A 12,902-nucleotide genomic window follows, 5' to 3' on the forward strand; every position below is an offset into this window, starting at 1 on the left:
TGCTTGATCCACCTACCACATGAATGTGTTGGAGGATTAATTATTCTCAGCACAGCACTTTGAACACCTATTGTGCAGCCCTGTACACAAACATTAAACATGGTTATTAGTGCTGTGCACCTCGTACGCTGACATGACACACAGCTCTTTGTAGTCTTCCCTTCCAGAAGGTGACAAGTGGGAGATGCTGAAAGTGCCTCCGTGGGATCTGAAGATCTGAATAGGAATCTGTATCAGTGTGCACAGAGATCCATGTAGGAAGTGTAAAACGTTTTTTAATTGTTACTTTTTAACTCAGTTTTCCCAGCTCCTTCCCTTTCGTGGTCCCCAGATACAAGCTGTAACCAAAACTGGATTATTTCAGGGGGCAGAAAAGCTGTGGTAGGAATTTATGTCCTCAGAAAATTTAAGACTATAACTTTCCCAGGAAGTAAAAAAAACCCCAACAACTTATGAAAACGTACCCTGTGACTTACATAGTTGGTGGCTTTCAAGCCATGAAGTGCCATAATCTAAGGGGACACATTAAAGGAAGGTTCAGTTGAGGCAGACATTGCAGTCATGCAATTTTGTAGACATCTCCTACAGACCCCAGGTGACCAGAAGGTGCAGATCCACGAAACCTTTTGTCTTGACTCACTGCAGCTACTCTAATGGCCTAGTTATGCATTGGGCTGGTTCTGCATAATTACAGGGTAATTAAATAAACTGAGCTAAAAGGAAGCCACTTTTCCTTTAGAAGTAATTTTGACCAATTATTATATGTGTGTGGGTGTCTATAAAACACCACAGTATATCAAAGAGTCTAAGTTGGACTATTATCAGGTGTTTTTTTAGTTTGATTTGCCTTTGTCTATTTTAAGGAATCCTGTTTTACCAACGTGAGCAGTGTTTTCTGTGTTTGCTGTTCTAATGTTTGGTATAATTACTGGCTTTTTCAATGCAAGAATGGCTAGAGCTGGAAGGTTACAGATGACTTCGGAGGGAGTGTTCATTTACAGTATTATTCCAGATTACACACCATACAAAAAGTATGTTAATGTGAGTTTCCCAGACATCAGCCTCAGTGTTTAAACACAGAACTGTCAAAAAGATGCTAAAAAGCAATCTGAGACAGTTATGCAGTCTTTCCACTATATCACTCACTGCTGTATTCTAAAAGGTTGAAATGAGAGGGAAGAAGCATTAAGTGGGCACTTACATGATTGTCACTTCTTTTAATGAATACTAAAAATTCTGCTCAGTACAGTACCAGGAGAGAAGCAAAGCACATCTGCCTGTACAAGTTTGCATTTAGCTTGGCAAAGTTGGGAGTTGATAACAACTGTGAGCTTCAGAGGAGGTCCAAGGTTGATAAAGATGCCTCACTTGGTACAAGGGGAGCCTGGTGTATGGACATCCTGAATTTGCTTTTGGATTATTTGCAGTGTTGATCTGGTTTACTGGGTTGCTGATGGAACAGGATGAACCCTTAAGCACACAGAATCCCACTTTGAACAAGCTCAGCTGCAGAGAAACAGCAAACAGACAATGTTGCTCAGCAGGCTGCATTATCAAGCCTGTAGTTCAAGCAATGGTTCCCCAGCACTTCAAGTTATTTTGTGAAAATTATGTTCACCATAAAAAGAACCTACTGGAGTTTGGAAGTTAAAAATTGCCACAATAATTTTGTAATTGGTGCATAAACATGCAAAAATTAGATGTTCGGTTGATTTTCTTAATTAGTAATCTGCAGTAATGAAAGGAATAAACAAAGATGTTCCTAGCTAAAGAATATATATATTCCCATACATATTCTATTACCAGAACTGCTGTCACATTCTTATTCTGAACAAATGAAAGCAAAGAAACTTTCTGAGGAAGGTTTGCTGTAACCTGACAAAAACTTCACAGATGAAGAAGTCTGTAAGATGATAATACATCTGGCTATATATAAGTTAAATATGATATCCTGAGCTTGTTGATAGTAAAATAATCTCAAATAACAAGAAATTACATTGATGGAGGAAATTTGGGGCTGAGTTTTTTGTGTGATGAGTTATTCTGGGAGCAGAGTCACAGCTGCCTGACTTCTTGGATCTTGTCTTGTAGACCTGCTGTGGGTTCAAGTTGCCTCATTCCTTTGAAACCTCTCCTTCAGATTGGTCATTAATCACCTTGGGCACCTTCAGGAAATTCAAGGGGACATAATTACCTTTGGGGTCTTTATATAGTAAATGGCTTTTGAACCTGTTGGGCAGTTTCAGACAGATAGGGAGTGACAAGCATACAGAAGTCTAAAGCATTGTGCTTCTACAAGTTCCATGTTTTCCCTAAGAGAAAAGATACCTTTTGCTAAAATTGCTAAATTAAGGGGAAGATAATATGTCTCCAGCATTTTACTGCATATAAGGGGAGATTAAAAAACAGAAAGGGGGAAATAAGGCAGGAAAGATGAAGAGCCATGTAGCTGAGAAGGAAAAGGACGGGAGAAATCTCTTCTCCCACGTTAAGATAGAGGCTGACAGAGTGGATGGTGGCTTGGAGCCCCATTCCAAATTGGCAGAAGGCAAAAGTTGAACGTGGCCTGGAAGAGAAAGCTCTGAAGCCCAGGGCTGAATCTGAGCCAGTGTGTTTCTGACAGGATTTTGATTTGTAAATGTTTGATTCCAAATCCAAATAGGATGAAGTGGATAGAGGTTGATTACGGAGGAAAATAATTTTAGTTTCTTGCAAGTTAAACATGATAAGAGGAAAAAACTCAACTCTTACTTTAGGAAAAAACAAAAGTGAAATTTTGCCTAGAAATGAAATTTTTATTCACCCCAAAATAATTTAAATGGACATTTTGCTTCATTTTGTTTCCTTGGTAATGTCAGAAAGACTGTGCGAATTTCCAAATATATCCCATTCCATCCAAGTGGTATTTTAATACAGAAAAATATTTAGGTAAAAGTTTTCCAACCGATTCTAGTTGCAGTTTATGTCCAGATTAGAGGCATATTTTAGCAGAATCTTCTCAGGTGCCAAGAACAGAAGGATCCCTGGACTTTGGACAAAAACACTTGCCTTGTTTTGGCTGGTCAAAAGAAGAGATCAGAGAAAAAAATGTAACTTCCCCCAAATTAATAAATTAATAACTTTTTTTCTTTTTTTTTCCAAATTACATCTTTGACTCCCGTAGCATATGTTCTTGCATGTGTTTCTTGGCACTCCTGAAGGGCAGATCTGTTTCTTACATGCTTCCTGCCTTAGTTTTTTTCTGGGGAATTAATTTTGTCCTGGATATGTGTGCAGAATTCCTGTGACAGCCATAAATTTTCTTTAATATCATTGTATACACAGAGCTTCTGTATTAATAACAAGTTTGCTACCTGCCCACCAGCAAAGCCATATGCTAGCATCAAATGTTAATTGGTTATCAGTTGGGGATTTAGTCCTACTCATCTGCTAGATGGATAGGATGAGAAACTTACACCAGAGTTAATGGAACTTACTCTCTAGTCCTGTTAAATTGCCTGTCTGACATAGATTTTTTTCCATTACAATCACAACACAAAATGAGGTTTTGATTTCTTTTAGCATTGCAGGCTCTTTAAAATTCTGGTTTGTCTTCCAGTGTTGATTGACAGGAACGTGGAGAATCAGGCAGAATGGAGGGACCTCTGGAGGGCATTGAGTCCAACCTCCTCCTCAAAGCAGGCTTAGAGACCAGAACCTTGGCATGGTGGACTTTGATTGCCTTCAAGGAAGGAGATTTCCCACTGTTCAGGGCACTTATTTCCATTTTTTACCATCCTCATGGTAAAATTATTTCCTTGTAGCATGTTCACACCTGTGTCTGTTGCTGCACCTCTGAGAAGAATTTGCTCTTGTGTTTTTCCTGAGCTCAGGTGGTTGCAGACCAGCAGTAGGGTCTGCCCTGCATCTTCTCTGGGTCTGAACAGCCTCAGATCTCAGTCTCCCACCTTGTCCCAATCACCTTGGCAGTTTTCTGATGGACTTGCCTCAGTTTCTCAGTAGTTTTCCTGTCACTGAAGAGCCCAGGATGGGACACCATGCTCCAGAGGAGGTCTCACAAGTGCTACATGGAGGAGAAAGATCACTCTTTGTTCAGCTGGTTCCACTGGTGATTAACACAGCCAGGGTGCCATAGCCACAAAGACTCACTGCAGAGTCTTGAGTGAAGTTACTCCATCCTGGGTGGAGGTGTGGGAATAACTGATGAACCTGGAAGCATTTGAATTATCTGCAATCAAGAGCTGTTGGGGTAAAAAATGGAAAAGTGTTCTAGGGTTATGCACAGGACCACAGCCATACAACAGCTCTTAGATTATGTGCTCTTGGGGATGTCCTGCTCCTAGCCAAGGAAGCCAGGGCTACAAATCCTGCAGAAATCTGTTCCTTAACACCTAACTTCACAACAGCAGTGCCTAGGCAGGAACAGAGTTTCAAAGATTTATACCTGAGTCTGACTTCGTACTTCAAGAGCACTCAGAATAAAAAGCAAAGCACAGTCTAAAGTCTTCCAAGGAACAAAGTTTGAACAAAATATTGCTAAATCTATGAACAAGCAGCAGAAAATACCCTGCTAGTAAAAAAATTAAGGTTTAAAGAGTAAAGAGTGTAGTTGAGGAGACAAAGAAAAGGAAATAGCTTTACCATAGCCTGGTGTGGAATGAAAGAAAAAAACCAAACAACTGAGCTGCATACTCATCAAAACCACAGTTGTTAATTGAAAAGCTGACAGACCTGTAACTACTGCAGTGCTTCTGGCCGCCACTATAATAAATGTAACTGTACATTTAGAGTAATTTCCTAATTTGCCTAAGTAACACCCACAGACAGCAACATGACATAAATACATTAGTGGAAGCAACAACTATAACCAGCTCATACAGGTTCTTGGCTGCTAGATGGATGGATCAGATGAGCTGGAAAAGATTTACCAAACAGAACAGAAATGGAGTTGGTAACAATATTGTGGCATACAGGATTTCTTTATTCCTTTAAGGCCTGAAGATGCCCCTACATATTGCAGCACGTAAATAACATTTTTAACTTGTGTATGTGCATGTGCACACACCTGGAAAGCTTTTAGAGATGGAGTACACATCTGCAAAATGCCAAGTGCTTCAGAAGCATAATAGAGAAGTCTTTCAGGTAAATCATTGAATCTTCAATATTTAACATGTAATTATAAATATCTGAAAAGGATTTTTATTAAATATTCTAAAGACACATATATATTTGGTCCATAGGAAAGAGTGGAACCTGTACCATCAGCTTCCCTAATACAGGTGTTACAAGCGTCTGAAACTCTTATTTCAGAATCACCCATGTCTTCATTTGGCAAAGTTCAGCTCTGTGTCACCTCCCTTGGGCTAGCACTGCTGTGTCTTCTGTTTCCATAGCTCTGAATCACACTGTTGCATTTTATTCTCAAGTCCTACTCATGCCAACTTTTGCCATTGCATATTAACTGGTCTTTTGCATTCTCTAAATAGCCCGCCTCCAGGTTAAACTTGGGCCATTGCTAAGGATTTTTATGTTATCAACAATGCATTTCTAAAATTAAAACCCCACAAGATTGCTGTTATGCAAGGTGGGTTTAATTTTCAATGAAATATTTCTTTCTGGTCCCAATCGCCTCTTCTGATCGTCTTCATCCTGATACAAATTAACAGTGCAGAAACAAAGCTAATGAATGCAGTTTTGCACAGTTTCTGTCTTTGTTTCCTCCCAGATGTGCTTGGAAGGTTTGTGCTGAGTTCTTTGAGACAGGAGATGCCAGCTCTCAGGGGCAGAATCCAGTGAATAACCAAATGTGGAGTCAGGTGGAAAGTTTCTGTTTCAGTGCTGCTCTCAGGAAGAGCCCACGTGTGTGGGCATATATATTCTTGCCTTCATCAGGAGGTTGTTCTAAGGTTTTTCACTAAATAGGGGTTGTAAAATATTCTTGAACATGAGTCACTTTAAATTATAGTCCATGGAGCTAAGGGAGTCACTGAGAAAATGGAGCAGGAAAAAACCATGGGATAGAGGCAAATGGTGAGATTTCACTGTGGGATGTGGATTTTTGACAGCCAGACTGAATCCCTGCCTTGCTTGAAGGCTTGATATTAATGTCAGGGCAAAGACCCCTCTGGCTGACCCAAGTTCTGAGTGTTAGACCTCGTCAGTACAGGCTGACAAAGACCTCAGCTTTGGGAGAAGAGAGCTGACATGATTTCATGAAGCATTACGGCTGATCTTCTTTGAACCCTAATTTCTGTCAAAGAGTTATCATCACTGTCACAGTAAATGATACTTGCAGCACAAATGGCAATTAACTAGAAGTAAATAGTAGAGCAGAAGTCTGCAGACTGGTTTTTAAGGTTGATGAGTTGAAAGTAATTTCAACACATTAATGCTAAGCATGCTAAATCATAGTGTGCCATGAAAAAGACAGTAATGTCATTTACCTGAAATCAGCAGGAATTACAATAACATGTAGTAGGGGTAGGCTCGATTGTTTCAAATATGTGAGCATATTACAGGAATCGATAACACTTTGTCTATCTGTTTGCTTTTATCAGATTTTCCATAAAACAAGTAATTTGTTTGTTTTTCACTGTTTTAGGTAGCCTGCCCTATGAATACAAGATTGTGATAGCAGGAAATCATGAATTGACCTTTGACCAGGAATTCATGGCTGACTTAATCAAGCAGGACTTTTACTATTTCCCCTCTGTTTCTAAGCTGAAGCCAGAGAGCTATGAAAATGTACAGTCTCTTCTAACAAACTGCATCTATCTTCAAGACTCTGAAGTGACGGTGAGGGGATTCAGAATATATGGCTCCCCTTGGTAAGCAGGTTTTTAAGCATACATAAAAAAAATATTGTTGATTGCTCTCACATCAGCCGTTTTGTCTGCACCAGCTGTATTTGGATTGCTGTGTGAGGAAGAAAAGTAACACTCACTTTGATAAAGTTTTTATATTTTCTTGTAATGAATCATTCCTGTGACAAAATAATGTACTGTACTGTGGGTATGGTCAACCGAATAATGATGGGGAAAAAGATGGTGTGCTCTTCATACTCTCAGCCAGGAGCAGCTGTTTATAGTCCATGTAGGGGGCTTTTGTGTCATAAAATATGTTTTCTATACTTGGTGAGTTTATCTAATTACAGGTTAATTTTGTTGCAAGGGTAATTCTTCTGACAATTTCTATCCTACAGATAATATTTGAGGTTCATTAGTGTATACAGTAGTCATCTAACTCAGCGAGCTTATTTCAGCATCTGTGAAGGTCTTTTATTTCATATCCCTCAGAATCTTACTTCCTTTTAAAAAGTAATAGATTTCCCCATGGTCTAGCTGAGCTTCTAAACTAAAGTCAACAAATCAGTGGCAGCTTAAGATTTCATAGATTTTGCTCTACTGTACAGTGAACGCTTAGAACCCCTTGACAGTATTGGAGGCAGATGGACTTTGGCTTCCTGACTTCCACCCAGGACCTTGAATGTGCTACTTCTGTGTCTCTTACTGATGTCACATTGCTGTTTATTATTTCTGCTGATGGGCCTGTAAATTGGGTCTTTCACGAGCATTCCATACATGTTTAAAGTAAGTAAAAATGTATTTTAAAAGGCAGGTTCTTGAGGGAATCTATTCTTCCTTTTAAAATTGTGTCAGGCTGAAATGTAGCAAACAAGTTGTCAAACCTGATGCATATACCCCAGTGTGAATTTTCAGTGTGAATAAACTGTGAAATCTCTTGGATTTATTTTTTTTTTTTTAATGAAAATTAGCTTTTTCCCATTTGGTTACTTGAGATGGGTGTTAATTTTGTCTAAGTTTATTCTACATTTGTCTAGATTAGTTTTCCTCTTAAATGCGCCCTTCTCTTTCTCCCTCTCAGACCTCCAGATCTTTCTGTTTTTTTTTTTTCAACCTACCAACCTACTGTGTTGTAGTTAATCTTCCTCTTGCATGTACAGTGTATGCAGTCAATGTGCAGTTTACTTAATTTTCCAGATTATTTGGGAAGATGTTAGATGGTCTCAGTCCCAATATTAACTTCTGAGAAATGGAGCTTGGCATCTTTTCCCATTTTGATGTTCAACTGTAAATACTGTAATTATGCTCTGTTTACAATATGTCTGGCAACCTCATATCTTCATTGCAGTGTTCATAACCAGGCACCATATTTCCAGTGTCAGTAATAATTTTCCAGGCAGTGAAGTACCAAAAGTCACATGGAAGTCTAGAAAAATTAAATTAAAGCAAAACACTATCTATGAAGTAGCACTATGAAGAGACTAAAGAGAACCATTTGAACTTTCAGTGCATGATTAAATCTGTAAAAACCTGGTGAGAAAACCTTTTGTCCACCCGCTAACCCATAAATAATGTTTCTGTAAAATCAGGTCTACCACATTCCCTTTGTGTGCAAATCTTGTCACTCTGCACAAGTTGCCTGAGCTATCTGCCATGACCTATCCTTCAAGGAAAAAGAACGCTTTCCATCTTTTCTGCAACTCCAGGTTATAGCTACACTTCCACACTCCATGTTCCACAGTGTTACTAACTCATCTCCCACCCCCTTATGGTCCAGGATGTTGAGTGTTGAGAGGTCTCCTGAAGATATTTGCTTTCTCCATCTGGGAGAGAGTCTTGATGAAAGTCTCCCAGCCAAACTGGGATTTTTTGCTCACTATTCAGCAGTGCTGAATGAAGTTGCCACGCTGATTGATGACATGTCCAGTGGAGACATCAACAGTAGCAATAACAGCCTTTCATTAATCTATCAGGGCAGCAGATGCAGAAGTAGCAGAGTCCCATCCGCCAGCCCACCAGTCAGAAAGCTTGGGAAGACAAATTTTGTGAGGGTTTAACTAGCTGCTGCTAGATTTCAGGCTGTAGTACACTCCTGTGCCTACAGAGCACTACTGTCTGGCATTTCTGTTTCTATACTTCGTTTGCCCTAAAAGGAGACGTTTGTCCTAGCCTCTCTGGCAATCAATTTCAGTTTCTTTCTACATCATAGTAATGTGATCTCTAAAAAGATCAGAAATCTGCTGAACTTTACATGGTGAATCTTTTTTTTTGACCTTGCATTATCAAGCCAGTCCTTTAGAAAATATTTATGACCATAGTCAAGACTGTCCATTAGAAAATATTTATGAACATAGTCAGGACTTCAAAATTTAAAGTTCTTTAAGATCTCAGAACTCAATAAGAAAGTTAAATTTCATGCAGTTGCTAGTATAGTATCCTAAAATAATTTTCTTTTTCTGCTTTGAAAATATGCACCTAGACTTTCCATTTCCAGTTGCAGCGCTGACCTTCTGTCTTACATCACCCTTTATAGAAATAATTAGAAGCTAGAGATAGCCCTCATTCATAAAACAGGTTAATCAATAGTTACAAAGTACTTTGAGAACACTGGAGTAAGGTCTGGGTGAAAGCCAAGCAGCATTAACTTAGTGTCTATTGCCTGTAGCCATCTGCATTTTTATATATAACCTGTACACATTAGATTTTACTTCTATTTAAAATGTTTCAGTTGCATATTAGACCATAAATACTTGATTGGTTTGCATAACATGCCAGTCTCTAAGGTCTTTTAAATATGTACCACTTGTGTGTGGTTAAATATTTTTGATAGCACTTGGTATTTTTTCCTCTATTATTATCTAAAACTAAGTGGTTATTTTTAATTGCACAGAACAAATGGGACAGTGTTTTGTCTCAGAAACCAATGCTCTAACTCTCCTGGGCTCCAAGGGCAAGAATTCAAGTGCTAGATTGAGCCTCTACTCACAAAGGAAAATGTAACTGTCTTAATTGTTAATTACACAGGTATTATCATTGAGCAGGGAGCAGCCATTTTGAAATGCAACATGCAATGCACAAAAGCAGCTGCTTAGGAATTAGTACTTGCAACACCCCTATCTTGGACCATGGATCAGCACCATAAATGATATGGAGGAGAAGTATGAGAACATTAGAAGCCTAATGGGAAACCTGGGAATACTGAGATACTAAAATGTGTCCAGAGCAATGCTGAATGCAAAGGGGGGCTTTGTTTGGCCTAGGGCATGATGCTTCTCGCAGTGCACCATACAGGGCTGGCTGCCAGATCTGGATGAGCAGGGCATTGGTAAGAATGCAACGTGCTTCACAGGATGGGTCATGTTGGAAGGGACCACAGTGGCTCATCTGGTCCCACTCCCTGCTCCAGCAGGGCCATCCCAGAGCACACAGCACAGGATTGTGTCCAGAGGGGTCTGGAATATCTCCAGTGAGGGAGACTCCACACCCCCTCTGGTCTCTGTTCAGGGCTCAGTCACTGCCCAGGGAAGAAGTTCTGCCTCCTGTCCAGGTGGAATTTCCTGGGCATCAGTCCCTGCCCGTTCCTCTGGTGCCATGGCTGGGCCCCCCGGAGCAGAGCCTGGGCCCTGCTCGGAGCCCTCCCTGCACACAGGGACACACAGGGCTGAGGGCCCCTCTCAGCTGGGGCTCCTCTCCAGGCTGAACAGCCCCAGCTCCCTCAGCCTTTCCCTGTCAGGGATGCTCCAGGCCCTAAATCATCTCCTCAGCCTCCACTGGCCCTGCTCCAGGAGCTCCCTGTCCCTCCTGTCCTGAGGAGCCCAGGACTGGACACAGCACTGCAGATGTGCCTCCCAGGGCTGGGCAGAGGGGCAGGATCACTCCCTGACCTGCTGGCAGTGATCTTCCTGATGCACTTCCTTCCTTCCGCACAGTCCAGATGCTGGAAACTGTTGGATCTTCTTCATTATAAAGCCTGGACAGCCTGATTATTTTTTTTTTTGGAAAAACAAGTCACAGAAGGATGCACTCTGGTTTCATCCCAGGAAAACCCAGGGCATGGACAGAACATATTCACAAACCTGGAAACAAGCTCGTGCAGACAGTAGCTGTAGTTACAGTGAATGTAAAAGAGAAAACTTCAGTTCCTCAATAACATTTACTGTAAAGTGGAAAGCTTCTGGTTAAAAAGTACTTTTAAACAACCTTTTTGTTCTGAGCTGTTATGAATATAGACAAACTGGCAGATAGAATAACCCAAATAATTCTATATAATAATAGCATATAATATATTTTGGATGGCTAAGATTTCCTAAGGAAGAAGCCATTTTCTAGAGGGTTTTCATTTATTTTTCAGTAATAAAAAAAAAATCATATCATAGAAGTAAAAATATAGCAAGCAGGAACACCGCAGAGGTGGCAGAGAATACATCCTTAGGTGTTTCCAAGACTTGTCTAGACAGTTGTGGGTGGCCAGATCTAGTGGTGCTGAAAGGTAGTGAGCAGTGGTTGGACTGAAGATCTCCAGAAGTCCTTTTTGAGCCATCTTTCCCTGATTCTGTCATTCCCACTGTGGAGCTAGAACTGTGCATCAGGCAGACACCAGAAATGGGCAGGTATCAACAAAGGCCTTACAATAGGGAGTTTGCTGTTGATATCATACTCACTACAAGCAATAGATGGTCCCAACAGGTGGTTCAGAAGTCAGGAAACTGAGATAACAGTGGAAGTTTGAATGTGGATTTGAAGCAGAAGGTCTTCGTCATCAGACAGGGTTCTGTGTTATCAGACAGGGTATTAACTCTATGATGACATCATTCATGGAACCATACTAGTAATTTATTAGTGAGTATTTGAGTTACAGATTTTCAGCCTTCTATTGTAGTTCATCACCCTCCCCCCCCCCCCCCCCCCCCAGTATTATTTTGCAGGTAAGAGTTTTAGTACAAGCTACAGCTTGAAGATAGACTGTACCATCCACTCTCATTTCTGCACTGCCAAAGATTTTAATTGCACAATTACACACTGGGTTTGCACAAGAAGACCTGATGCAGTCAGTGCACAAGATCTGCTGTGCTGGCTGAATGAGTCCACTGTATATGATTCCTTTTACAATTGTTATTCAGAATTACCATGTAAAAACAAATGCCTATAAAGGTGCGTGGGCATTTATGTATCGCCATGAGAACAGGTCTCTGAGGTTTGTAGAAAAGATGTGCATCTGCTAAAGAACAGGTATTCTGTGTGTATGCTCTGATCTTGTGGAAAATGGCAAGAATGCCAGTGGCCTTTCTATTAAGAGGCAGATTATTGTGCATTAGTGACAGGATGAGAGTTCACATTTTACTTGATAGAGCAAAAGAAATGCAAGTGGCAGAAGGAGAAGATCTTTTTCCTACCAGCTGACTCTCCATGATGGTTGTAAGCAGATATATACAGCTGTAGGAGAAACTCTGATTTTTCAAACAGGCATACAAGGTGGCAGGAGAGCATTTTATCTCTTTCAGCACTTTTTTTCCATTTTCCACCATGTGGGAAAGGAAGGGACAATCACAACTCTCTTGCAAACATATGACAGTTTCATTATTCTAAATGACATATTGGCCTGGATAGCTTAAAGAAGCCCTTTTGGATGAGATTGCTTCCAGACTCATTATCCAGAGTGGATTTTTACTTGGCTTCAATTTTCTGGAGGGATCTATTCCTGTGAAACAGAACCTCATTTTTCTTTTTGCAGAAGTAAATTTTTTTTTCTAGTGTCTATGTATTCTCATTTCCTCCTTCATTCTTTTGTTAAAGGCCTTCTGAACTTCAGAAGCTCTTAATTTTCCAGTCAGGGAAGATGGGAGAGCAAATATTAATATCAGCCTAGAAAGGGATTGGTGACCATTTGTCCTGCAGTGACAGATGCCTGGGCTGGACTCCTGGCGTTCAGTAGCTCCCCTCCAATAGAGCTTTGATTAGATTTGGCCTGGCATGTTTACACATGGACCAAGAGCTCTGGTGCCACATTGTTTTTCCAAAATTGGGAACTGAGGAAAGAAAGTTAAGGGTGTGTATGCAGGGGGCAGTTTCTTTTTGTTCAAGTCTTGTTTTTATTGAGTT

General features: G+C 40.4%; 1 protein-coding gene across 1 annotated transcript in view; it reads left to right on the plus strand.

Moving 5' to 3' along the window:
* The window catches only part of MPPED1 (metallophosphoesterase domain containing 1), a 59,321-nt gene that overhangs the window by 23,967 nt on the left and 22,452 nt on the right, over nucleotides 1–12,902 (plus strand). The window contains exon 4 of the mRNA XM_069003965.1: nucleotides 6,602–6,827. Within this exon, the coding sequence (XP_068860066.1) occupies nucleotides 6,602–6,827 (226 nt within the window). The remainder of the gene's footprint in view (nucleotides 1–6,601; nucleotides 6,828–12,902) is intronic.

Source organism: Aphelocoma coerulescens, chromosome 1A (assembly GCF_041296385.1).
Source record: "Aphelocoma coerulescens isolate FSJ_1873_10779 chromosome 1A, UR_Acoe_1.0, whole genome shotgun sequence".
NCBI classification, from domain to species: Eukaryota; Metazoa; Chordata; class Aves; order Passeriformes; family Corvidae; genus Aphelocoma; species Aphelocoma coerulescens.